Below are 27,010 nucleotides of genomic sequence, written 5' to 3'. Positions count from 1 at the left end.
ACAGTACATTCTATATAAACAAATTATTTTTTTAATTGAATATTGTCCCGGCTCAGAGTAGAACATTTTAATCTTTATCCCGCGTTTTTTTCTGTATAAATATTCTCCACACATCTAGTACTGCAGTCTTGGATATGTATGTATGTATCTATGGATGTGTGTATGAATGTATGTTTATATGTATGAACATTTCAGGACAGTATTAGGTCAAAGTTTAAATTTTTTTCCAATAATTTTGTATTATAAGATGAACTAAGAAGTATTTTAGTATCTATTTTTAATCAAACTTTTACGAAACATTAAGAAAGTACTTGAAGCCAATATGGGTCAGTACAGAATCAAAGATAGTCAAACAGAAATTAAATGGGAAATTCGGCAAAGATTTGTTGAATGATGCAGCAAAAAATCTTGTTACCAGTGAAAATTTAACAGAGCAGATATGTGAGAGCGTATGTGATCACAGCACGTTTTAGCGGTGAAGCTGAGAGTCGAGGTTACTGGGGGTAGTAGGCACATCAATTTGTAAATACATAGGCCGACATAGGCCTGATACAGCCTACTATTTCTACATTTTTTTTCAATAAAAATTCTACAATATTCAGGAATGAGGCATTTTTGTGGCTTCGTCTTAAAATTGAGTATTTAAAAACTGACTGAGACCTGTGATGAATACGACTCTGTTGTTGAGTTGGTATGTTGTTTGGATGGTTGGAAGAGCGCAATTCCCAGTCGATTTTTCATTCCTCCACAAGTAGTCGGATGAAACGGCATCCATTCGGTTCGCTCCGAAGGTTTTGTTCATTATAAGTGAGAACGAAACTCCTATGTGAACCTTAGTCGTCTTCCTTTATTTACGTTGGTTTAACCCTCGAAATAGTGTTTTTCCGTGCATTTTCGCCCTCCCGTGTAAACATTTTTTTTTCTCTCTTCGCAACAGAAAACATTCATTGATTTTCGGCATTTGCTTGCCCATTTACGAGCATTTTCGACGGGAGAGTTGTGTGTTCAATAATATTCCTTCATACAAGTAATATTGTACGACGACGGACGGAAAAAGAAGGAAATATATAGAGGAAAAACTGAGAAAATTTCTTCGGTGTGATTCTATCATAAATACATGTGTGTATTTTTTTTTGTATAAATGTGTCAAGTGAAGGCTAAAAATGAGATACAGCGAGCAAAATAGCTCAAAAACTCACAAGTTTATTGTAAGAAATTCACCGTAAATTTTTGTGTCTTTGCGGCTTCAAGTCGAATCTACTGCCACAAAATTTTGAGGAGCTACACTTTTTTATGTATTCAATGGACGAAAAAGTAGAAAGTCTTGGTGAAAATATATTTCTGATAAAATTGATAGTGTGTTACATTTTTTAAATGAAAAACTTTATTTGCCACGCGTTTTATATTGTGTGTGGAATGTTGTGACCTATTTCTGCCCATTTCTATTTTCACATTCAATTTCATCTCTTATTTTTGATTGAGTTTCTATCTCACATCCATCTCACTCACCCACACTATCTGTGTCGGAGAGGTTTTTGACAGATTGTGTATTTACTCTCTTAAGCGAAATATATCTTTTAATATATATAATAATATACATATCGGTGGATATATACATTACTAACTTTGGAAAAATACTTGTGTGACTTGGTGAAGAAAAAAAATACTCACGCTTGACTTTTGAATCTATAGTATTTAGAAGAGACTTTTCGACGTGAAAAAAAGAAAAATATTTTTCAAAGTGTGTGGAGAAAATATTTATGGAAAGAACAGAGAAACAGAAGGAGAAGAAAAATGATAATAAATATGAATGTGTATATAAAATAGACGAAGAATTTCGATGGAAGCAGCAATGAGGAACTGATACGGGACCAATTTCAATAGATCACGTTCTCAATATATGTATTAACATCCAACGGCATCACCAAAAACAAATATACACCACCTTTGGAGGAAAACAGACACCAAACACACATACAAAATGGCGGGAAACTTGATGAAATGGTGGCGGCATAAAATCTTGGGAGGCTACAAACAATTTTCAGGTAAGTTTCCTCTCTATGTGGCCCTTTACAAAAGTAATGTCCCGACAATGCGGCTTCTTTTTTTTTTTTGGTTGCTTCTCATCGGTTCCAAACTCGGCTCATTCCTTTTCTTATACCTCCTGCATTCACGCGGGTAAGATGCCAAGGGTGAGGGAGACAAACAAGAGACTCAAATTTACAATCAGAAAATGCAGACACATTCAGCCTCATTCAAAAAAACGCCCTCTTCTCTCAACCATACCCGGAGTATCCGGGTTTCAATATTATTCTCTTTGGGGGACTTTTTACGTATTTTTTCCCGTCTCCTTATATTCTATTTTCTACCCATGTTCACGACATTCTTCAGAGTCCCACACCACTCTGGTGGGGGAGATTCAAAGAAAAAGAAAGGGAACACAAGTAGATGAACATGAAAAAAAATGCACCAGACATTCCAAAAAACGAAAACGATCTACTGATAGTATTATGTCATTTCTTGGAGGAAAATCATCAAAGCAGAACAAAGTCTTCTTGGAATCTTTCTTTTTTCTCTTCCTGCTGCTTGAGAGATTTGCACAATCTTTTTTTTTTGTTGGTCCCTTCATCCAACAACGAGCATTCTTTCCTGAAAACAACCTATCGTTAAATCTCTTTTAGGGTCTATCAAAATAAAAATAAAATGTTTATTCTTTTGGCACAATATTGCTCGCTCATACAATCCTTCAGTTGATCCATGTGATGCAATTGTTCACAAGTACCTACATATATATATATATTAGCAGAAGGACGTTATGAAAAAGTATGTTTAATATGTAAAAAAAAATTGCACATGATAAAGAAAAAAAATTAAAAAGTATGTGGAGATCTACATTTAAAGCAGTAAACAGCATAGAGGCTCAAAATTGATTAAAATTTTATTCTTTTAAAGAAATTATAAAAAGATCAAACAGATCATTATTTAGTTGACGAACAGGAATCACAAAAAAACCAAAGAACCCAAATAATAAGTTTGATTCAAAGATCTACGAAAGCTCATAAAACTGGAAAATTAAGTAAACATGCTTTAGGTGTGGTAAAATTTTTGTCCAATCTTGGAAAAAAAGAATTAAATTAATTCAAGTAAACTATGTAATACATAATTTGGGTCTCAAGTTCCAAAATTTTAGTCTGTGCTTCGAATATGTAATCAGAATAGATTTCTAACTTTTTGTATTAAAATTTCTTTAATCTTCACACATAATTAATCCGACATGGGTAGTTTTATACCATCAAAAATTAATGAAAATTAAGTGTGAACGTGGGCCAACACCCCTGCTTACCTCTAACCAGAAAAAAAAACAGTCGGCAGAGTTTGTAATCAGAATTTCAATAAGTTGAAAATATTCTTGATCCAACTGTGAAAAAATGTTAATTTCACGGTGACTTTGGTCAATAATTGGCCCATCCCTATGTGGCATGAAGACCGCGGTGAGATCTATTGAGTTAGTGCTCAAAGAGAAGGGAAATAATCTCTTGAAAAGTGCGCGCGGTCAGATGCTGTGTCCATTCACTTAGAGTCGCTGCCAACAAAGAGCGACAGCTTAGGAATTTTATTATTATTATTATGTATAAAAGATACACGAGATTTTATTATTATTCCACCTAATGCTGTGCATGAAAGAGATGGAATGAAACACTCAAGTGCGGCAAATCTTTGAGAGGCATCAAGCTTTTTTTGCCTCCTTTTATTTCTTCTCTTTAATTCCTTTCTGCCCCCCTTCTTTAATTCATTTCCCCGTCTCTTTCGTACAATTTTCTTTCTCGCTATGGAATCTTCATTATTATTTGCCTCATTGCTGTGTGCCTCCTTCCAATCATTCTCTCGCGCGTTCGCTTTTGCTTTTGGTGTTTTTCATACATCGTCGTTTTATATACACATAGTAAAGTGAATTGAAAACGAAGGAGAGAACATAGGGAGAAAAGGCACGATTGAAGAAGAAAAACACCTCGCAACACTGCAACACACAGATACACGTAACACTCCATAATTATGTTCATTACAGACATTTGACTTGGGCGATGCAATGAGGATGAATTCCCCCATGATTGTCTGTCTATTGAAAGACCTGTGTCCATTGGGATGTTTTTTAGAGAAGAAGTCAGTCTCTCTCGTCAATAATACTCGCCGCCGCAATACAATGTGTGATGCCTTGGACTCCCAACCAAAACCCAGCAACAGTGGTTTTAAACCTTTTTCCCCGCACAAATTCCCCATTTTATCTCTCAAAAGCCATCCTCCCGACAGAGTAATTTAATCGATTAGATCTCTCTTCAAAGCTGTCCGCCTCAAGAAAATACGTCTGCATGCGAAAAGTTGAATGACTGGGCAAAGTGCAGATATTGAGCACAAGAAACTCAAATGCAAAATCACTTGCGAAAAAGCATTTCAGAACAGTCAGCAGAGATAATTTGAAAACTTTTCACCCCAAAGCCACGCACACATACCTAACTACATAAAATCACATCCGAGACAGAAAAACCCGCAAAAGTGAGGTAAAATGCAAATTGGTTAGAGGAGAGGGTATTGTAGGTAGGTTGGTAGGTATACACCAACAGACATTTTCACAATTTCCATTTGCATTTTAAAAGCTCAATGACATTGTTGAAATGCACACTGAAACACTTTCAATGCAGGAAATCCAAATTGCTCAAGAGAGGTTAAAAACCTATGCCCCCAAGAGACTTTCATCGTTAATCTCATTCTTGAAACGCAGCATATATGCTAACAAACTGCCTGATTTGTGCGGCTTTAAATGCCACGGCGCTGACTTATGGTCAGTTCTTACTATAAAGAAAATAGTTACTTACCTGTATTAATTGAACTATATAAAACCTAACGTATGGTTCTGTAAAGAATTCACAGAATAAACCTTTTATCTACTATACTTGTAGATCAAGCTCAAACTTAAAATAATAAGAAAATGTTCTGAAAGATTTTTTGATCGATTAGGAAAAATAAACTATTTTCCCAGCTTTAACATATAAAACTACATAAAGGGTTATATGCTAGATTAAATGAATTTAACAACCCCTCAGTGTTTTCACTGACATTGCAATTAAAAAGTTTTCCCCCCCAAAAAAAAAACATTACACACAACCATTCCTAAAAGTTCAAAATTGTGAAAATTAATTTTAAGTACATATTAAAACATCGTTTAATTGCCTAGCCGCTCCAAAATTTTGCCAATTACGAAATGTTTGATGTTTAGGAAAGAAAAATGCTGGAAAATTAAACCCCAACAACACCCTTTTGCTTTGCCTTGCGTAAAATAGTATATACATAATGTGTGTATAGGGCTTATGGGAAAATGGAAGAAAATTTCATGGGAGATTTTATGACATTTTGAGGGGTGTTTGAAGGGGGAAAAAGTATATGGACGGGTAATGGGGGGTAATTCAATGGTTCTCCAAATTTTTTCCTCCCTTTAGTATAACGTCAAAGAGATTGAGCGAAAGAGGCAAATCAAATGGAATTGATTTTGTGCCTTGTGGAGAGAAAATGAGGGAATCATTTGGACGCGTAGAGGGCACGAGGAAGAAGCGATGCCTGTCAATTGCTGCGAAGGGGATAGAGAATAGACAACAAAATGATGTGGAGAAGACGAAAAATCCAGATGTGTCAGCGGGGAATGTGAGGGTTTTGTCAGGAATGGCCAATTTCCAGCATTGGGTATTTTATTTAATTTTCTCGGAAATCTCACTATGAAGAATTCCTAGGCAAGGGTCTTTTTTGTGAGGTTTCATCCAACCATATAAATCTTTTTTTTATTTCTCTTTCTCATGAACTCCTTAATTAATTTCTGACCACTTGGCGAGATGATTTTTAATTCTTCCCATCCTCATGGCTCCCACTCAAAGCTCAATTTCATTGCTATATAATGCTACATGCAATCCTCAATTCACAAAATGATGGAATCATTTTCAAAACTGGGAGAAGTTTATTTTGAAATATTCTATCTTGATTGAGCGTTTTGTATATAATTTCATTCATATTGTGTAATATTTAATTTATTGCTCTCTCTCTCTCGCATTTGTTTTCTCTTAAATCAAAGTTCACTTTTAGAGTTTTGTGGCGAGGCAATCAATTTCTGCTCAATTTTCTTCTTTTGATACTTGAAGAAGAAGAAGTTGAGATTTGGCTTTTCTCCTTCAAATCGTATAAGTCGAATGTTGCGGAGAAAAAATATGTCTAAGATGATGATTTAAATTTTCTCTCTATTCATCTTTCTTTTCTTCTGCTCTTTTTTTCTGTTACATCTCTTATCCCGCCGAGTGTAAAAACATATGGAGCCAACAGGCCATGAAAAGCGGTTCCTCTTATATATGGCAGAGAAAAGAAGAATGTATAAAAATCTTAAGAGATCTCCTTTTCGTCGTCGTCGTCTTCTCTTTTATAAAACACCATGAAACGCACCGCCGTCCGACACAACGGAGAAACGCCAAAGTCCAAAAGAATATTTTGCCGACGATCTCTCTTCTTCATCTTATGTACTTCTTCCGATCTTGAGAGTAAATAATGTAGCGATCGCATATGGTGGAAGCCATTCACTGTAGGCTCTTCTTGGGATTTCACCTTACTCGCTCTTACACACCGCTGAGTGATACCTCTCCTGTCCTCCTTGCACTTCAAGAGCCCATTTCGAGTCATCGGTCAAAAGTGCCTTCGGAAAAAAAGGGCCTCACTCTCCCTCGTGGTATAACCTCTGTTGCATTGCAAGTGTGTTCTTCTTGCCATAGGCATAAGGCAGAGATGGGATATAAATGTACATACATTATATACATGTTGTATATGTAGGTATATATTCTCTTGATCACCTTTCCGATGGACAATAAAAAGTAGCGACAAAGCGGCAAAGAGACACACAGCGCGCACAACGTACGTTCCTTTACCCCCAAACCCCATGCCCTCGGATCTCGCGATCGACTATTGTAACCACAACAGAAAAACCCGAAAGAAATAATGGTGGAAAGAGCGGGAGAGGATGATAATAAAAGAAACACGAGAGAAAATGATAGAAGCTAAATGTGAAGGAAAATAACAACAAGAAGATGCCGATTTCAGATACTAAAGACTCGCCGTTTCTCCCGTCCTATACCTCAATCTTAATGGAGAAGAAGTCACTCCTCTATATCTCGCATCCGTCTCCCCGAGCCAAAAGGGAAGACGGAGGAAAGAAGAAAAAGGGCTTATCTTGGTCTTTTCATCAAATTACACAACATACGCCTCTCTTCCAAAAAAGGCATGACAAGAAATACACAACAGGATCATCTGTCTATCAATTTCAAAGACAATTCCCGTGATCTTTACAGTGTCGGAAGGGCTGAAAGATCACGAACTATTGCGATACAAAAGCTATACATATAAATATTGTACATTTATGTGTATTTGCATCACCCGTATTTTTTTTCTTACTTTATGTAAAAAAAAAAGAGTTGTTCAAAAAGTAATGTAATTATTTCTTAAGGTTCTTGACGATAGAAATATGATCGTGATTGTCACCTGTTAAATTTCGTTCCTTAAGAGAAACAAATTGGCTTAACTTTAGAATAAAAGGATTCCTTTTGGTGAATTTCCTCTAGTCTGTAGATTTTTTTTAAAACAATAAGCACCTACATAATTTCTCATTTCTCAATACACCCAGATCAACTCTGTGACCTCCAAGTGATCTTCTACTTCAAAGATTAAAAAAAAGTGATCTCAATAAGATTGAATTTCACAAACACTCAAGAATGAAGATTCTTCATAAATTTAGATTTATTACCAATTTCCTCCCCATAAGAGTGCCCCACCATTAAACACAATCTCTCGCTGATCCGTGATTTTCTCCTCTAATGTGAAAAGCCTTTGAATAGTGAGCCAATAGTGACACAAAAGAAATGTCTAAAGTGATCAAAGACGATCTCGGGGCGCAGCGTAAAATTCAAAGAGCTCAAAAGAATCTCGCGCTTTGAGGAGAGACCATAAGAAAAACCACTGTGTCGGCAAGAAATAAAGTGTGTGTGGAGAGGAGAAGAAAATTGTTATATAAAATTTATTTACTATTGTAAGTACCGCTATTCAATAATTGAAGCACAAACGCGCCTCATATATGCCTTCGTGCGGTATATATCTTTGCGTCTTTGCTCTAACACTTTTATGTGTGCGCAGAGCACTTTTAGTATTCCTCCTTGTTGTTTGACCACACCGAAACATTTTACATGATTTTCACATTAAATTGTCACATTCCCATTGAATGGTGATAAAGAGTCAGCCTTTTTCAGCTGTGATTTTTTTTTCCTTTTGATCTATTGCAACCGATATAAATCACGTCACTTCCCCTTTCAGACAGAAGCACTTTTATCTATATTTTTAAAACCAAAATATACTACAAAATTACTAAAATATGTTCGCTTCTTGTGTTTTTTTCTTGTTCTCATCACCCATGTGAAAAATTGATCAATTTTTCGCGACTAATTTGAAAAGCTTCTCGTCCAAGAAAATTATTATTTCAGCTAATGCTTTTAAGAAAAAAAAACAGCGGTTCTAGTTCAATAGCGTGTTTTTCTTGTTTCGGCTGAAGGAAAAAAAAAGCTATGTATCTATTATATATAGGTATTATGTATACGAGAGAGAGAGAGCGAGAAAAAAAAAGAAGACGATGAAGGAAAAAAAAATAGAGGAAGGAGAAACATTAAATACCACTTAATCGCATTGAAACATCTTCTAATATTTATTTTTATCCCCATTTTATAAATATTAAATGTGCCGTTAAACATTTTCAAAAAGCATCAAAGGACGCGGAGCCGCACAAAATGAGAAAATTTCAAAATTAGAATTTCCACTCTCTTTAAGCCATTTGCCGACCTCATCGCGGAGTTATTTTGTATCTCTCTCCCCGATTGATTTCATTTATCGCTTTGTGGCTCCGAAGAGGCCCCCACTCAAGAGTGGTGCGCGCCTTTTACTGCTGCATCGGCAACAACAATAGTCGCGGCATGGAGCCGAGCTTTTTTCTTTTCTTCTCTTAAAGTCATTCCACACAGCCATATTGAATGGATAAGAAAATGTAGTGATTTTCTCCCTTTCCCTCTTTTATCTCTCTTCCATGTTAACACACTCAAGTTCTCCAAGAGAGTGCAACGGATTCTGAGGAGTTGATCTACCCCATGAGGGCACCGTCCTCATGCAGTGCCCCACCGGACTTGCTGCTCACGAGTGATCGTGAACCGATCGCCAGTGGCCTAATGGCATCCACACCAAATCACCACATATCAACGACTCAGCAACAGTCACTCAAGATGACAAATCGACGGGAATCGTCGCCGGCCAATGTCGCCTCAGTCGCAGTCGGTGGGAGTCACAAGAATCATCAGAAGGCACCGCCACCGTCCGTCTCAAAATCCGCCGAAGATGACCGCGTTCATCTCGAGGTGAGCTTTCCTTTTAAGTTTCCCGCCCACCTCTCTCTCCCTCTTGCTTCCACACTGCTGTTGCACACACCGCAGTTCAGCATCAATTAATCACTGCCGCCTGTACCTACTACCCAAAGTAAAAGTTCCCCACTTGAAAGTGAGAATTTCGTTAGCCCTTTGCGTGATCGGTCGATTAACAACACAAAAATGAATTTTATGAAAAATTACTTGGCGCTTGATTTTGGACAGTAAATACGGCGTTTCGTTAATTTACTCACAAAGAGCTTTGGGTTCTTATTATCTCAATAAAATTGATAAATTGGTTAATTTAAAAATTCACAATTTTACAAAACTTGTCCTTATTGGTTTTTAGAATTACATGAATTAAATAGAATTGAATGATACTAAATTATAATGAAGTATCTTTGCCAGCGTAATTAAAAAAAAAGAGTCATTCTTTGGCGCTTAAATATCACTTCTTTTGTCCAAGACAAACGAAGAAAGACATTTTCTTATTTTTTTTATGCAAAATATTAATGTAAAATTCAGTAGGTAAATCCATTGCAATTATCACATAATATTTAGCTTGAGCAAAATATTGGCAAAAAGTGTTTGCACACAATATCAAACAATTAGTGTTGATATGTTTGCGATTTTTCGTCCAACAAATCACACAATATTTGCAATATTGAATGCTTCTGTAATAAATCACATGCAAAGGGGGATGAGGGGGGATACTCCATAAGACCTGTCACTTGAGCACAATGCTATCAATCAATTAATCCCCTTTGGAAGATTGGCAAATATTTACCCAAATAGAGATTCCGATAAAACCCCTCACATAGTATTTTGGGATTATAGAAGGGTTAATGGAAGGCGCTCAGTCGGATTTTCCCTTTTCGACTAGTGAGCTCATATATACATATTGTTGTAACGGTCAATATTCAAATATCATTCCATAGAGGTCGCCCTCCCCCACATTGCCATAATGTATTCATTCTCGGGATGACGATCGAAGAAGTAACACGTGGAATAAAGAAGTAGTCTAAGAAGAAGGTGTTTTAATAAAAAAAGAAGGATATATCACATATGTAATGAGGTACATACCTAGTATGTGAAATGTCTGGAGAAGCCGCTCCGGGGAGCCACGTGGCCCAAATTCCTGGCTTATCAGACCCCCATGGACATTTCAACAAATCACCGTCTGTTGAGTCTATGGAATATTTTTTTTTCTTCTTCGGCAAATCCAGTTTTTTTGCATTAGGAGTTGATTGCGAAAAAAGGTGGCAAATTATCTAATTACAATGATCATCCTGTCCAATTGACAAATTTCATTCCACTTCTTCTGATTCGGAGTACCATACAAAAGAAGTGAGAATGGAGAAAGACTGTATAAAAGCATATTATACATATATGCATATGTAGTAAGAAAAAAAGTGAGACATTGAGGAGGAAGAGCAATCAATCAAAAGCGTGAAATTTGTATTCTCTTTGAATATCTCTCACTTTTTTGTCGACACGGCAAATATTTAAAGACACATCAAGAGAAAAAAATAGGCAGGGGGAGGGAAGTATGTATCACAGAAAGAAATCGCGATGAAATGTGACACGTGGATGCAGAAGATGAGACAAGGATGATTGATATTGTGATTCTTCCATAGGAATTCCACTGTGACGTATCGTTGGAGCATCAAGGGAAGGTGCCACAACCTGTCCAATTCTCCTTCACCCTCTACGACCTCGATGGGCATGGCAAGATCACCAAAGACGACATAGCTGGCATCGTTTCGACCATCTACGAGAGCTTAGGGAAGAGTATAGTGGTCCCGCACTATGGTAGCAAAACCATTAATGTTCGCCTCACCGTATCGCCAGATGCAAAAATTAAGACACCCACGAAGAAGGCAGCTCTTATCAATTCGCGAAGACGATACAGACCACGGAAGCTTCTATCGGACGACGAAGGTAGTGACACTTCGCACGACAATGTGCCAATTAAGTTGAGCCCAAAGACAACGAATGCGAGGAGTAAGAGCCACTGTTCCCACCATAATCATCAGCCGCAACCGCCGCAGAAACTCACCAAGGAGACAAATAATCAACCGAAAGACTGTTCAACAACGGACTCCGGACCGGAGCAACATGTACCCAAGACCACATTTGCTGAAGAGCAACCACATCTCTATGAGAGCATAAACAACCTCAAGTGGTGCTCAAAGGCAAATAATCTCCTGCAGCAGGGGAACAACAATAATCCAACAGCAAAGAAATCCACAAATTGCCTAGAAATACTGGACAATAAACTCGCAGAAAATGATGGTAACAACGAATGTGAGGTGTTCTGCAGGGAATGCACCCTCACAGAACGGTACAACCTCGAAGGGGGGATGCCTGTGACGAAGCAAAGAAGAAGGGTTCTTAGAAAATCTCGTTCACGGAAGCAAAAGGTAAAATAGACTTGATAGGAAATATAGATTTTTTTTTAAATTAATTAAGGCAAAATTTTAAATTATTTTTTTTTATTGTAATATTTTGTACAGGTTGAAGGAGCCTCACGAGTACGTAGCCTATCTGTGGGAAATGAAAATTGCCTAATAAATCGTGAAAAGAGTGAAGAGGAGTGCTGGAAGAGTTCCCTGCGGCGCCGGGAATTGATTGAGATTATTCGGGAGAGTATGGAAAAAAATCGCTTGTGTTTTCAGGGAAATAGGTGAGTAAAAAAAAAGCTTTAAACTAAAACCACTCTACCGTGCCCCTCATTCGTGACTCCATTTGCACTAATCGACAATGAGAGCCTTCGGCAGCAGGTGATGCAGTTTCTCGTCCCTGATGTTGTTTTTGCTTGTTTTTTTAAAGGACGCTTTGGGGGATTATTTTCAAGTTTCCGCTTACCTTCCAATTCCCAGTTTTCATTCCCACTTTTTTCCACTTGTTTTTCACCCATTGCTATTTCTATCAAATGGTTCTCTTTGAAAACACCCCACTAGTTTTTGTTAGGTCGAAAGTTAAGGAGGGGGGGTCAATTTTGTTAAAATATTTCTCGAAAAGATTTTTTGCTTATTAAATGAAAACTTTTAAAAGTTAAAAAAAGCTTCCTGACAATTTTTTTACTTATAGAAAATTTATTATTATTATTTACAGGAAACCCACAATAGATAGTCCTCGGTATCGTCACCGATCTCATACGGCTAATGATCAGTGTGGCGACGTTGGCGCACCAACAAGATTGGAAAATTCACCAGCAATCTCTCCGGATATTGTGCCCACAAATCTCTGTGGGTACGATTCCTTTCTCCACGCCACAATATGCTCCAATCTCAACAACAATCTCAAATTTACACCCACCGTGGTGCCCACAGCAGCGATTAATTTAGCTGGGGTGACGCCTGTGAGGAACAATAGTGCACGAATGGCGAGGAATCGTGCTCTGAGGCAGCACGATGTGTCCAGGGCGGCAAATCCCATGGGCTATATGCGCCTCCAGGCACCAACGAAAACTACCAATACGGCAACACCGAAGATGGCCAACAACAAGGGTGTTGAGAGTAAGAAACTCATCTCCAGTGACTCCCACGCCATGAAGGGGAAGACAAAAGCACGCGTAGGACGACTCCAGCGCTCCAAGAGCAAGGAGGAGTTGTTTACGAGTCGCGACACCACAGCAAAGATCGAAGACATCCTCAATGCGGAGGTGTTTCTCGATAAATTAAAAATCACCGAGGAAGTGGCGGAGAAGTGCGTTGAATCCCCGCGGAAGAATGTTGTCAAGAGGGCACTCAAGAGTCCCATTAATCAGGCAAAAAGTCCCACAAAGGGATTGCTCATGGAGTATGCAACAATCCCCGTAAATGCCGATCCCGCCGAATGTGAGAATCTCCTCAAGAGCCCCGTGTCCGATGGAGATGATCCCAAGACTGGGGACTCCTCAACGGTGCACCGGTATGTGCACGAACACATCCATCATCACTACCATCACTTCGAGGAGACCTCCAGCCCCAAGATCTGAAGCCTCTTCCCCAGCTCCAGCTGAGAAACTCCGCCCCATAAGGGGCACCAATATTGTTAGGCTTAAGTTGAGCGATTGTGTGCATTTTTGAGTGCTTTCGATGCAGTTTGTAAAATTATAATAACTTATTTATTTAAAAAAAAAACGCGAGATCTTCCAGTGGGAGATTATTTGACGAAATATTGAGAATTTTTGTATACATTGCAACCACAAAGACTGATTTCTCTTAAAAAAAACAAATAAAAAGCGAGCGAAAAATGATTGCAAAATTAATTTAATAAAGAAGCGAAATTCTTTGTAAAAAAAAAGGAAAATCACGAAAGGATTTTCAACCTACCTCTTTCATAATTATTTTTATTTTTTCTTTGCAACTGCAATGGAAAAGAATCTGGGTTTATTTAGGGGTGACTTTAGGAGTTTTTTTTAGTGACAAATTCCTTCCATGCTGTTTTAAGTATTTTTTTTTAATCTTACGCTGAAAAACGTATTTATTTATTTGTGTATCATACACTCTTCCCACATTAAAGAATCGTCTAAAATTAAATGCAACAATTGTTTTACTGTCTTCCTCCACATTCCCCTTATTTACCTTAACCCTCCCTAAGCCCCTATCTACATAAAATGGGGCCATCAACTAATAAGGATCGATTTTCCTAAGATGCATGGAGACTTAAATCCTTAATCTTATACCTATAGCTTCGCTTTAGTGTCTCCCCGAACGGGGCAGAGCTGCTCATTGAGCGGTGGAATATTCACTAAAAGATTGCAACATACGCTTGCATGTGGTCCTAACAGTTCATTCCGATGATGTTGTGGGAAAAGCTTTCGCATCTCATCTGCTGTCTTGTCCTTATACTCATCAATATCATGATTAGGGTGGGTAAAAGAAACTTCCTTGGGGTACAAAGAATCCCCTGGATAGACGTCCAGCACAGCATTGGAGAGGTAGAATTGGTATGGAAACATCAATGTAAGGCCATGTTTTTGACGATTGTGCATGAAGATTGCAAGATCCTCAATTTCCGTCTTGTGCTGAATCTTTGAAATTTCATAGTGCTGCGGGGGAGGCAGGAAATAATCACCACTTCTTGCTTTGCTTAGAATACTGGCTGGAGATTCCCACTGAAAAAAAAATTAAATAATAAGAGAATTAAAATTATAAAAATAGTGATAAAAAAAAAGGATTCAAACCACCCGAGTGTACCCTAAAAAGTAAAGCTTTTGCATACATCTACATCATTTTGCAATAATTCGCGCCAAAAGTTGCAAAAAAAAATTGCATCTGATTTATAGTTTTTTTTATAAAACTATTAAATAAGTAGTAGACCCACTCACCCTGGATGATTGTACTTCATTTTCCTCTGCAACAATTTGGGGTTTATCAGCGAGGGCAACTAGGAAGAAAGCAGTGTTAAATCTCTTCTTGCCATAGGTGCTAGGTGTGAGCCAATTTGCACTTTCGTATGCTGCAAAAATGTCCGGAGCAACATTCAATTCCCGGCACAACCGAATAAACTCTCTGTGATCCCCATGAACTGCCTTCTGCCACTTCTTCACATCGAATCCCATTGCAGAGTCCGCCAGTGGGGATTCAGTCGCAAATTGCTCAGCATTTTTAGCAATGAGTATCCCAACTTCCTCAAATGTTTCCCGGATAGCACCAATTCGCAATGTAATCTCCCTGGCTAGATCAGTAGGGCGATCACGTTCAAAGATGAAGGATCTATGACCAGATATTTGGCTCAATTTTGCAATTCGAGCATCCGGAACACCCAGATCGCGATAAAGGGATAACCACTCGTGAGAACTGTCACTGTCCTCAGTTGCTCCACCAGGAAAGACAATGCCATTTGGCATGAAAGACGCCTTAGCGGATCTCTTGAGCACGAGCACTTCGTAGTTGAAGGATGATACACGTGGAGACCGTCCCAGGATCAATAAACTTGCGGATTCACGCCAGAATTTCGCGTTGGGTCTCATTTTTCTTGGTTAGATAACTTCTTACACTGCCTCGTACGACACGTATAGCTTATCTTCTTCTTGAGAATCATCACATAAATATCATCTAGAAAAAATGACTTTTCCATCTGATGATTTTTTCTGGATAGAGGAATTTAATAAGAATTTATATTTTATCCAATTTTAAAGATCCTTCCAAAAGATCACTCGTTTCAGTACAAATTTCAAAGATTTCAAGGATTTCTTGGTCGCTGAATAGGGCCCAGTATCTCTTCCTGAAATGTAGATTTTCATAGAAATATTATTTTCAAGGAATCAAGAAAAACAGAATGCATAAACATTATCAATCCCTGTGTTAATTTTAGTGCTATTTAATCGCATTTAATTTATTTGTCTAGTTTTTTAATTCCTAGAATATCCATCCTCCTTATTCTGATGGTAGATTGAATTTGGTGTATTGAGATTGGACATCAGCTCATTTTCTACATTCTGCAGGGCAAACTGGTACTCTGTGATCTCCAATGCCTCCCATTCGGCCTTGAAGGCAGCCTTGGGATCCTGAGGCATGGACACAGCTGCTCCGGACATTTGATCCTGCATTGCCTGCGTCTGATCAGCAGCATTATTCTCTCCCAAAACAAGGGTATAGATACTCCTCAGGCCAAAGACATTGAGGAAGTACCACGAGGCAGATGATACCCAAGCTGCATCAAGGGATGCCAACTCAACACCTCGCTGGAGCATCGGTTTGAAGCGCAATGTCAATGGAAATGGGACTTTTGTCGTCACAAATCCCGAGAACATCCAATTAATCCATCCTCCGATAACCACCATAGGCAGGACGTTTATAAAGTTCCCTTTCACAAGATCCGACAGCATGGCTGTGGAGTTGGGACTCACTGGGGGTCTCTTCTGTGTTTTAAAGTATCCCGTTTCCTCATTGTTAAAGTAGTGTCGTCTCATTGCAAATGCCTGGCTTGTCAGGTACTTCCCATTCTCACGCAATAAGCGTGCCCGGATCATTGCTTGACTGTGAAATGGACAAAAAGTCATCAAAAGAGCCACAAAGTGGTTAAAAGAGCGTGCTCACCTATCCTGAATTTGCGTCAGCTCCACCTTTTTCTGTGAAGAAATCAGCATGGACACGTAGTGCCGGATGATTCCCACGAGAAATGTTATCACAACAATGGGTAGGAATACCCAGCCTCTTATATGTGGATCTATGAGCAGTTCTGCCATGATTTTCCGTGAATATTTTTATTAATTAAAATTATTCTTTTTAACACTTGAAGAGGTTGGCAGACAACCTGGGAAACACGACAATTGTTAACGCACCTATGAAACACTTCAAATGTATCCAATTTACCCCGTAACCAATTTTGGAGGAAAATAAGAATTCGGAGGACAAATCTTATGTTTCTGCAATAGCTGTGCGGAAAAAAAATTAATGTTTCAAAGAAAAATCAATTTTTGTGAGAAATGGGAGTTGTGGGAAATGCTTAGAAGAGCCTCAGGGAACTTCTGGGGGTGATGTGAAGTCGAAAAAACACGATTTTTATGATGTATTTAACGTGCTTTTCGGCTCTCACTGCGACATTGCGCCGAACACATTTAGCGGCTACGGAAAAACTCAATTTTCTCCACTTCTACGCTATTTTCCAGCTTTTCCTACCGCAGGGGGCTTCTTTGGGGCCCCCTGCACCTGTTCCAGAGGTTTTTGGAGTTTTTCTGTGAGCGATTTTGGGGGGAAAACCCGCCGGCAGTTTTCGTTTTGGTGTTTTTACACGACCTTTTTTCCCCGGAATTATTTTTTTGATCTTCTGCTTTTGCCGATTAACACGGCGCCGCATTCTAAGCAATTTGAACCCAATTTCACCGGGAAATTTGGCGGAAAACGCAAGAAAATTGCGAAAAACTGAATGTATGAGGGAGACGGATAGCGGTGAAATGCATCAGTCTCATTTTCTTCTCAACCAACAGCGCCAAGAATAGCCAATGGCGGATTTGGGAACTACATTTAGGGCGCCAAATTCAAAAGGTAAAGTTTAACGAAAAAGTGATCAAAAAAATGTACTGGTAAGCTGACCAAGCTTACGGGAGCTGTGTTTCTTTCAGTGTACCAATTTTGTGAAGCAAACTAGAACGCGAATTAGTTTAAATACGTGCAAAGTCGGGAAAAGTAGAAAAGTCATACCCTAAGAAATGTTTGGAAGGCCATATCTCGAGAACGGATCCATAGATTTTCATAATTTTTTTTGTTTGAAAGGTCTTGAAGTCAGCTATAACATATCGAAAAATGAAAAAAATTTATGTCGCCATTTTCGAAAAATTCGAGTTCGAAATTTTCGAAAACTTTGTTTTTGACTTTAGCGCCTCTTGCGGTCATTTCTCGAAGTTGCAATGTTCTAGACATTTGTAGGGTTTCTCGAAACCTTTCATTTGCGCTTGAGTTGATCAAGATCGGACTTGTAGAACCCGAGATATGACATGCCAACTTTGGAAGGCTATATCTCGAGAACGGATCCATAGATTTTCTTCATTTTTGGCATGAAGCTAGATAATATGGTCAGCTACAACATATCAAAAAATTAAAAAAAAAATTATATCGTCGTTTTCGAGATATTCATCAAAAACTCATCGAAAATTTTGTTTTTAATTTTTGGCCCCCTAGCGGTCACTTTTGAAACTTCGGATGTTCTAGAGAGTTGTAGGGTTTGTTGAGATCTTTCATTTGACCCCGGGTTGATCAAAATCGGTCAAGCCGTTTTCGAGTTTTGGTCGATTTTCGATGAAAAATTGTGGCGGCCATATTGACTAAACGGCTTGACCGATTTTCGAAAATGAGGTATCGTTGGAAAGCTCTTGATGGCCCCTACAACATATAAAAATTTCAGCCCACTAGCTATAATAGCGGCTGAGATATAGCGAAAACAAAATTTTGAGGTTATTCAAAATGGCGGACGGGGGGGTGGGGGGGTGGATTTGACCTCATAATCGGACGTCTTCCAGTCGATATTTAAACTTTGCCGTTTACCGCAAGTCTCTATCTATTACCGTTCTTTCGCAATTCAGTCATAAACCACGGCCGTACGGACGGCCGGCCGGCCGGAAAAAAATTTTTTGGCGCATACGTTTTTTGGAATGTGGGGACCCAAATTCGTGCTCATCCCAAGTTTGAGCCCGATCTGACGACTTTCGATTTTGCTCGGTACACAAATGCTATGTCTGAAAGAAACACAGCTAATAATAAGGAATCAAATCTTTGATTTTAATGAATAAAATAACAATAAATAATGCAAAGAAGGTTCCTGATGAGCAGAGAGACTTGGACAAGACGCATTTGAAGGATTGAATTCTTTTGAACTATCTTTTCCAATTGGGAGTAGTTAACCAGATAATAATCTCTCCCCTTTACAGCATGTGAATATGATGCTCAATGTGAGCCGGAGGAGTCAAAATAAATCCCCCAAAAAGCTTGAGACAAAGCAGCTGGTGAATGAATGAAAATCTCGTGAAGACCACGAAGCTGCACGACAGCCTGCAAAATTAGAAGCGCCAGCATGTAAATCTCTCCTGCCGATGAATCTTCAGTATCTCATCCAATTTCTCCCCAGTAAGTCGCATTTCACTCCTTTATGTTTTTGAATTAATTTCTTGTGTGCCTGATAGAAATAGACTTGGACAATTGTGTGCGTGAGAGACAATTTTCAAGAGTTGTGTCCTCATTAAAATAATTTCTTCCCACTGACTGAAATATCATTCTGCGAAAGATACTCTCAAGATTTTGTGCTCTCGATACATTTTCCATCTTTCCGGTCTTTTGCCAAATTGCAAATTTTCCAATAAAGTTCTTTCGAGTGTGTGATTTAGTGAATTTGTGAATTTTTTTTCATTACTGCCTGCACAGAGATTTAGGAATGTTTCTCTTGGGCGAGAAAATCTATTAAAAAAATAACCCATTGGCACATTGCGAAAGGTCTTCCTACGATAAATCAATAAAGAGCGGGACTATTTTTGCCTTTTCTCCCCAACCCACGTGGGTGATCCATAAAAAAAGAGCTCAAAGGGGCACCTCCTCATTAACGCCTTCTTCACATTATTTACCTGAAAGAAGAGTGAAAGGTCTCATTTTCCCCATTATAGCGAGACACATGGAAGCCTTTTCCTCTTTAAAAATAAAATAAATTAAAATAAAAAGCACGAAAAAGTCTCGCGGAGATTCTGCCTCAAATTTCACATAAATGCATTCCTCAGCGTCTAATTTTGCTCAATCCCGCCGCCAAGAAAATTGTCTCACAACTCGTAATTTATTTATCTTGAGCCTCCCCATCCCCAATACATCCTCTCTTGTGCTGGAAAACCTAAACTAGATGGAAAATTATGGATGAAAATTGACTGTGTGAGGGAATATTTTTGGATATTTTATTGCTCCAGCGTTGTTTGTTTTTTGTTGAGCTCTCCGCATTTTCAAGATGAAATGAAAATTGTGGTGTCTTTTTCCGGAAAATGCGTTCAAGTGCATCACACTGCGCCACTCGTATTTCAGGCCAGAAATTCCTTGTTGGCGGTGCTCCATACTAACTATGAGGAGATCCAAGGTTGTGCAAATTTGTATCTTGTGAAAAATTGTGTACATGCAAAAGAAAATTCTTCTATGCGTGAAACCATTAATCTCGACGCAATTATTCTCTTTTTCATGCTTTAGTTCAACAGGAAATGCTCTAAAGATCATGATTCTTTACACAGAAAGTATTCATGGAAAATCTGGATGTAATTTGTAGCAAAAGGAATTTGGGGAAAATTTACTGAATCTTTCTTTGCAACTATCTTATTTATTAGGGGCGTGTTCAGAAAAAAATTAATTAAATTCACTAAAAATGGATTAAGAGCATCGACTTAGGTTAAAGTTTATGAAGATATTTAAACCGTTATTACGATCTCTATATTATTCTAATGTTTAATGTCTATATTCTAACGTTTAATATTCTTTTGACGCTTCTTACATTTGACCTTCTTTTTTTCTATTTCTAACGTTTGGCAATATTTTTTTTAACGTATGACGTTATTAGACTAGAAATTATTTATTTTTGCGTAAAACTGCCTAAAATTTAAGGGGGATTTAGATTAGACACTCTAATCTGTCTAGCTTCATTGTGTCACCGCCTTAAATTTCTTTCTATTGTTTATTTCGTTTCATTCGTTGAAAGTCAAACAGATCCTGAAACGAACTTGCTCCAATGACTCAAGAGAATCATTATTCATTTCTCTTAATTCTTCTTCTGAGTTATTTTGAGAATTTTTATGAATTAAATTACAGTAAAAATATCCAAATTCTTGCTAAATAATCTCATTGAGACTAACTAACAAATAGTTTGCCTATTTTCTAGTTTATGAGATGACACTAATTTTACAAGAAATCTACTTTGGCAAATGATTTGAAAATGTCTTTTTACAAATAAATAAAATCATGAGATCATGTCGCTAAATAATTGAAAACACTTCCAGTGAAGGCTAATTGAGTACAACTTCTTACTTTAATTGCTCGCCCTTGTTTTTCATCTCTTTGAAATGTTGTGCTGGCTCAAGTCCAAAGTGACTTTATCTATTTGTCTCCCGACAATTTTCACAGAGCCTTTTTTTTCTTTCTCACAACATCATCATCCTCTTCGACAATATGCGAAAAGTCTCCAAGATCTCACTTCGTGGTGTTTTTGTCATCGAGATTGGTGAATGCGTCTCAATACATATTTTCGCATGAATATTTCGCTGTAAGCTCACATGGCACAAAGGCACAGTGTTGCGAGGAAACCCATGTGCCTCACACCCCTTTTACATTTTTATCATAAACTTGTGTATTTTGTTAGTGATCCCAATGTTTCAATTTTTATTTTCTCCTCTTGTTTTATTTCGTCTCTTTTATAGATTTTCTGTCGTTTTTTTTCTTCTTCTTATTCGCCGTCTTCACTTTGGCCGCGCAAAAAATGGAGGCTTGTTGGCAAAAATCTCTGTGAAGAGTCATTGAACAGTGAGAAAAATGACTTTATGGGCTCACCACTATCATGAATCACCCTAATTTCGATGCCAAAGTATGATTTTATTATATTTTTTTTAGCTTGTGCTTATTTTAATTATTTTTTGTGTGTGCCGTTTTCTTTTTTTTTTTTCATTTTATTTCCAAAAAAATCCCACCCAGTCGAAACCAATCGCGGATTCACGTTCCTCATCCTCGTCAACGTCATCGGGATTCTCCCTATTCCGGTGGTTTCGTCGAAATGAGCGTGTAAGGCCAAAAGTAAACCCCCTTTCAGAACCCCAGGAGAACAATCGGCAGAAGTTTGATAGCTCAGAAACACTGAGCCCACCTGAAAGCCCAAATCTCAGTCGAGGATACAGATCACAAAGTTCAAGTTGCGATAGTATTTTGAGCACAGAAACCACAGGTTTTGCATTTGTGCCCGCAACAACGTCCTACCATAATGGTACATTAAGTGAAAATCAGGTGAGAAATAATATTTTAAAAGTACTTTTTACCAACAAAATTTATGGGAATTTATGCAATGAATGATTTTGCATGCAAACCACATTTCTGATAAAAAAAATGTTAGATAGTACCAATTTTGCCAACAATATGAAGACAAAAAAAAGTTTTATGAATGCTGTAAAATATTTTGGGATTAATGATTCATAATTTTTCCAATTTATCTTTAACTGTGTGCTGTATGTGATTAAATCGCTGAAAAATAAACGAATTTCTAAGACCAACTATTTTGCAGCTGCCAAAGGGCTCTGGAAGTGATTTGGATACTTTCCGAAGGCGAATATTGGAGCAAAAACGCAACAGACAGGTTGAATTGAATTTAACAAAAAAGTACGGACTCTATGCAACTGATACACTCAAATCTGTAAGAGAGGATGCTGAGAGATTGGAATATTCTGATTTGAGCCTTCCTACGCCAGATGTACCTTTGCGTTCACACCGTAGGACACACAGCGAATCCGTACTGAAGGGAAAAGCGCCCCGAGTACACGTTAAAGGGAAGAGAAAAGCTCCACAGCCACCCAACGTAGGAGAAAAAAATCAGAATCATCTTCAGATTCACGAAACTGTATCACCAGCATCGACACTAGGGCGGAAAAAACGACGAGCACCTCAACCACCGGAAGTGGTGGAAAATGCCCCAAAGTCCATCCTTGATGGTGGTCTTTTGGACGATAAAGAAATTCAGGTAAACTAATTATGTTCAATAACTTGAAATGCTTTGAATTTTATTATGCAAATAGTTCAATTAAATATTCTAGGCAATTATTGGAGGAGGACCTGCAAGAGACTGTGGATCAACAATGGATCGTATCCGAGTACCAGTAGTTGAGGAAATAAAAGAAGATGTTCTCGCAAATGACACTTTAAAGCTAGAAAAGGGAGTTCTTAAGCCCATTAAACCAACAGAAGTGAAGGAAGAAGCTAAAATAGCAACCCCCTCTTCACCAATTTCACCCCGTCCATGGTACAAAAGACCCCTCAGTGGGAACCGTGACACATCTATACCATTCAAAAAGGAAGTTATCTTGCGAACTGTTGACAAGAGGCGCCGGGAACCAAAAGAGAAGGAGAACGATGCTTTACCCGAAGTTAACTACTCAAGAAATTCATCCCTCTTCGATAGCAGCAAATTCGGCCTATTCTCCCGTCATCATACACGCGAGGAGACAAAACGACGATCAGGAATTGGAATTCCCAACATAAGTGAGCTCGATCGTGAGGCAGCAGAAATTGTGAAGCAAGAGAAAGAATCTCGCGGTCTGAGTCCACCACAAGCACTTATTCTCAGGCCCCAGATGTTTGCATCACCCCAATCATCGCTGGATGATGACGATGAAGATGGACCGAGGAAGTCAACCAAGGAGTTAATCTCCAAATTCGAGGCCTCCTCGAATGGTGCTCGGATCACACTCAACACGTCATTCATTGGGCGCACAGATAACTTTGTCGACAGCCGCACGAGAGTGAGTGCAAATGAAGAGACTATAAATAAAGTGGATGGACTGAACTCTCCAATGGCACAGAAACGGCGTATTTTTAGTGACACTCAGAGTCCACCGAATTCACCAGCAAAAGTTGTGAATCAGGAAAATCCCAAAGAATCATCGCAGCAAGGGAAGGATGATAAGGAAGGTCTCAAGCCCATAGGGATCTGGACGTGTCCCTATTGTACACTTGAAAATCCCAATTGGAGAATTCTCTGTGAGGCATGTGAAAGGATTAAGCCGTATGATAAGCGACTTGTAAACCTAATGGAACCAGAAACAAAACCAAATCACCAAGCTAGACAGCAATTTATCAAGAAGCCCTCCTCACCAAAGGATAATTGGGAAAGAAAGGCTGAAATTGTCAAAAGATATTTCAATCCTAGTCAAGGTGGGAATGCATTGGCTAAATCCGCATCGGAAACATCCATTGGGATGCCAGTAAAGCGGAATTCTCCAAGTAGATTAATTGGATCGCCAAAATTCACATTTCGTGGTTTAATTCAACGATCCTCCCCTGAGAAAGTTGAAATTGAAAAGGGCATCGACGAAGAGGACAGTGATGTGGAGAACTTTGAAGTTTTGACCAAGGGACGAGATGGTACACCGGATATTGAAGAATTACGGCAAGTTCGATTGAATCGATTTAAAATTGAGAAAGCAGTCAATCCCCTAACAGACAGAGACTCCCTAGAGAAGGAGAAAAAGCGACTTCGAGAAATGATAAGAGCCATGAATGCTAAAGCATTAGCAGAGAAATATCCAGTAATTCAGAAAGCTGCTTCTCTCGACGAAGCTTCTTCCCCATCCAAAGGGGCCATTAAGAAAACCTACCCAAAGACTGATCACAGCCCCGATGAAATTAAAAAAGAAACCGAAAAATCAACTAAAGTTTCAACTTCAGCTCAAACTGGTGCCATTGTTAAGAAAACATCCAGTCCGGAGAAGGAAGAGCAATCAAATGGGAAGGAAAAGAGTATCCCAGAACCAATTTATGCTAATTTAAATTGTCAAGTGAATCATGTAAAATTCTCAGAGGTGGAAAAGGCCAAAGTGGAAGAACTCACGGAACAGCTAAAGTCTGTTAAAGGGCGCGAAGAATTTAAGGCAACACTTAAATTTTCTGAACTAACCGGAAATACAAACACACTGGCTATTAACAAAATTATGAAATCCCTTGAGATGGCCATAGTTGAAGGTCAGCACGAATTGGCAGCCACACTTGCTAAAGATTTGGCAAAGATGAAGGTTTCCCTGTCTGTGACGAGACAGAAGACGAGACCACTCTCCATCACGGATATCGACATGAAACCATTCATGTAAGAATTACTTTTGATAGAAATTCTAACCATTCTAGCTACATACTTAATTTAATATATTTTTTTAGGATTGATCTATACGTGGAGGATAAGGTTGCTCACAAGGGACCTCTACAAATATCCGTAACTAGTCAAATGACCCTCAAGGATCTCAAAGAGAAAGTTTCAAAGGACTTTAGTATCCCCATTGATGTTCAACGATGGATCCTTAACGATCAACTAGCAACAGACGAGAACAAGCAACTTATCGACTTTAGCATCAGAGATAGTTCTGCAACAGTCTACCTCTACTTAGTGACTCCACCAGCGAGGAAACCCAGCCACAAAGATCCAATGAAGTACTTCCTTGCGGAAGAAGATCAATTTAGTATTTGTGGTTCGGACGAAGAGATTCAGAATGAGAAAGTAATTGCTGAAGATGCTGTAGAGGACGTAGGAGCTATAGCTTTGGTTGTTGATAAAGAAAAAACGGATACTCTTGAAAAAGGATGGCCATGCCCTCTGTGTACGCTAATTAATTCACCCACTCGGCTAGGATGTGGGGTTTGTTCGGAAGCTCGTCCCCTGGACTACATCCTTCCACAGGGATATCAAAAAGTCGAGAAACCACAAGAAGAGGAGGTTAAAGAGAAGGTCGAGAACGTTGTGTTGCGCCCACTTGAACGAAAGAACGATCTCAATCGTGTGAATCCCAACAGGAAGTCTGCAGAACTATTTAACATCGTCCAAGAGGAGATTCGCTTCAAGACGCCCGGTTTGCAAATTCCTAGTCCCAATATAACGAAGAACAAGTACCGCGGTGTCTACAACTACAACCCCAAGACGAAGTATACTCAAATTTCTAGTCAATGTAGTCAAGTAACACCCAAAGAGCCCAAGAAACTCGCCCCACAGCCACCAAGTCTCCATAAGGAACTCCTCAGTCTTGATAATGCAGAATTGGTGGCTAACATTGAACCATTCGAGTGTCCCATTTGCTTTATGAAATTTCAACCAGGAGAAGGGGCTATCCTACGCGACTGTCTTCACACTTTTTGCCGGGAATGCCTAGGACACACCGTGGAGTACTGCGAGGATGCCGAAGTCAAGTGCCCCTTCATGGATGCCGTCTACAGTTGCGATTCTGTCCTGCAGGATCGCGAAATAAAGGCCGTTGTGACGCGGGAAGTGTACGAAAAGTATCTAGCCAAGTCCGTTCGCCAGGCAGAAAATAAAATTGAGAATGCCTTTCATTGCAAAACACCCAATTGCAGAGGATGGTGCATCTACGAAGACAATGTGAATCTCTTCAAGTGTCCTGTGTGCAAAATAACCAATTGCCTCACGTGCCAGGTGAGCTTTTCAAATGAATATAGATTCTCTAAACAATGCATTCAACCAGGAAAAAAGCTGCAATACCTACTTTTTGGTATTTCCCTGAAAATTTCTACTGTACTTGAACTAATTAGATGTGAGGTTTACGAAACTCTGCATTTGGTGATCAGCCAAATTGGATGAGAGCCAAATTTTGTTAAAGAAAACGTTTAACTTTTTTTTGTTGTTGTAATTAGTCAATGGAATTTGTTTGAGAACAAATTTGGAAAATTGTGAAATTAACAAGACCTTGAAGTCCTTTTTGTTTTTGAAACAATCCCTTAACTTTTTGAGATGAGTAAAAAAATACAAGACTTACCAAAAGAAAATTTAATAAATTCCAAATAGGTAATTCACGATGGTCTCAACTGCAAACAATACCAGGATCGGATGAATAGCGACTGCGACAGTAATGCTGAAGCACGGAGCACAAAGATGATGCTGGAAACGATGGTGGACAAGGGTGAGGCCATGAAATGTCCCACATGCCAAGTGATCTTGATGAAGAAGTGGGGCTGCGATTGGCTAAAGTGTTCCATGTGCAAAACGGAAATATGCTGGGTCACTCGTGGACCACGCTGGGGTCCTGCAGGAAAAGGCGACACCTCAGCCGGCTGCAAATGTGGCGTTGACAGCAAGAAGTGCCATCCACAGTAAGATCATCCCTACAAATACATTTTGCGTGTAATTTAATTCAACTAACCGCTGAATGTTCTTTTCCAGATGCAACTACTGCCACTGAAACAAAACGTGAGATTATATTTTATTAGGACATGGAGTGTGAAAGATTGTGATTTATGATTGAAAATTATTTTTTAAATAAATTTATTTCAAATAATAATTACCTGACGTCAATATTATTGCTGAAGTCGACGCTCTCTCTGCTCGTTCTC

At 38.7% G+C, this 27,010-nt stretch overlaps 4 protein-coding genes across 5 annotated transcripts; 2 read left to right on the top strand and 2 right to left on the bottom strand.

Annotated features, from left to right (window-relative positions):
* The first annotated feature begins 725 nt into the window (after positions 1 to 725).
* On the top strand, positions 726 to 14,005 carry LOC129790046 (protein naked cuticle). 2 transcript variants are annotated; one of them, XM_055827226.1, is made up of 6 exons: positions 731 to 1,208; positions 1,693 to 2,045; positions 9,166 to 9,473; positions 11,117 to 11,902; positions 11,996 to 12,165; positions 12,597 to 14,005. In XM_055827226.1, the coding sequence occupies exons 2-6, from the start codon at positions 1,982 to 1,984 to the stop codon at positions 13,459 to 13,461; spliced, it is 2,193 nt and encodes a 730-aa protein (XP_055683201.1). In that variant the 5' UTR covers positions 731 to 1,208; positions 1,693 to 1,981; the 3' UTR covers positions 13,462 to 14,005. The 2 variants fall into 2 exon arrangements, with proteins under 2 accessions (XP_055683200.1, XP_055683201.1); XM_055827225.1 differs by having other exon boundaries at positions 726 to 2,045.
* LOC129790054 (acyl-coenzyme A diphosphatase NUDT19-like) lies at positions 13,919 to 15,515 on the bottom strand. The gene is made up of 2 exons (XM_055827247.1): positions 14,797 to 15,515; positions 13,919 to 14,583 (listed from the first exon to the last, which is right to left on the bottom strand). The coding sequence occupies exons 1-2, from the start codon at positions 15,439 to 15,441 to the stop codon at positions 14,152 to 14,154; spliced, it is 1,077 nt and encodes a 358-aa protein (XP_055683222.1). The 5' UTR covers positions 15,442 to 15,515; the 3' UTR covers positions 13,919 to 14,151.
* A 252-nt stretch (positions 15,516 to 15,767) lies between these two features.
* LOC129790058 (ER membrane protein complex subunit 3) lies at positions 15,768 to 16,758 on the bottom strand. Its single transcript, XM_055827252.1, has 2 exons — positions 16,511 to 16,758; positions 15,768 to 16,450 (listed from the first exon to the last, which is right to left on the bottom strand). The coding sequence occupies exons 1-2, from the start codon at positions 16,657 to 16,659 to the stop codon at positions 15,823 to 15,825; spliced, it is 777 nt and encodes a 258-aa protein (XP_055683227.1). The 5' UTR covers positions 16,660 to 16,758; the 3' UTR covers positions 15,768 to 15,822.
* A 2,227-nt stretch (positions 16,759 to 18,985) lies between these two features.
* Positions 18,986 to 26,958, top strand: LOC129790043 (uncharacterized). Its single transcript, XM_055827220.1, has 8 exons — positions 18,986 to 19,033; positions 21,343 to 21,506; positions 21,614 to 21,919; positions 22,194 to 22,646; positions 22,720 to 24,764; positions 24,833 to 26,096; positions 26,466 to 26,770; positions 26,841 to 26,958. The coding sequence occupies exons 2-8, from the start codon at positions 21,480 to 21,482 to the stop codon at positions 26,857 to 26,859; spliced, it is 4,419 nt and encodes a 1,472-aa protein (XP_055683195.1). The 5' UTR covers positions 18,986 to 19,033; positions 21,343 to 21,479; the 3' UTR covers positions 26,860 to 26,958.
* The last annotated feature ends 52 nt before the right edge of the window (positions 26,959 to 27,010 follow it).

This window comes from Lutzomyia longipalpis, chromosome 2 (genome assembly GCF_024334085.1).
Source record: "Lutzomyia longipalpis isolate SR_M1_2022 chromosome 2, ASM2433408v1".
NCBI classification, from domain to species: Eukaryota; Metazoa; Arthropoda; class Insecta; order Diptera; family Psychodidae; genus Lutzomyia; species Lutzomyia longipalpis.
Note: the sequence above shows the minus strand (reverse complement) of the source record. Positions and strands in the feature narration are given on the sequence as shown.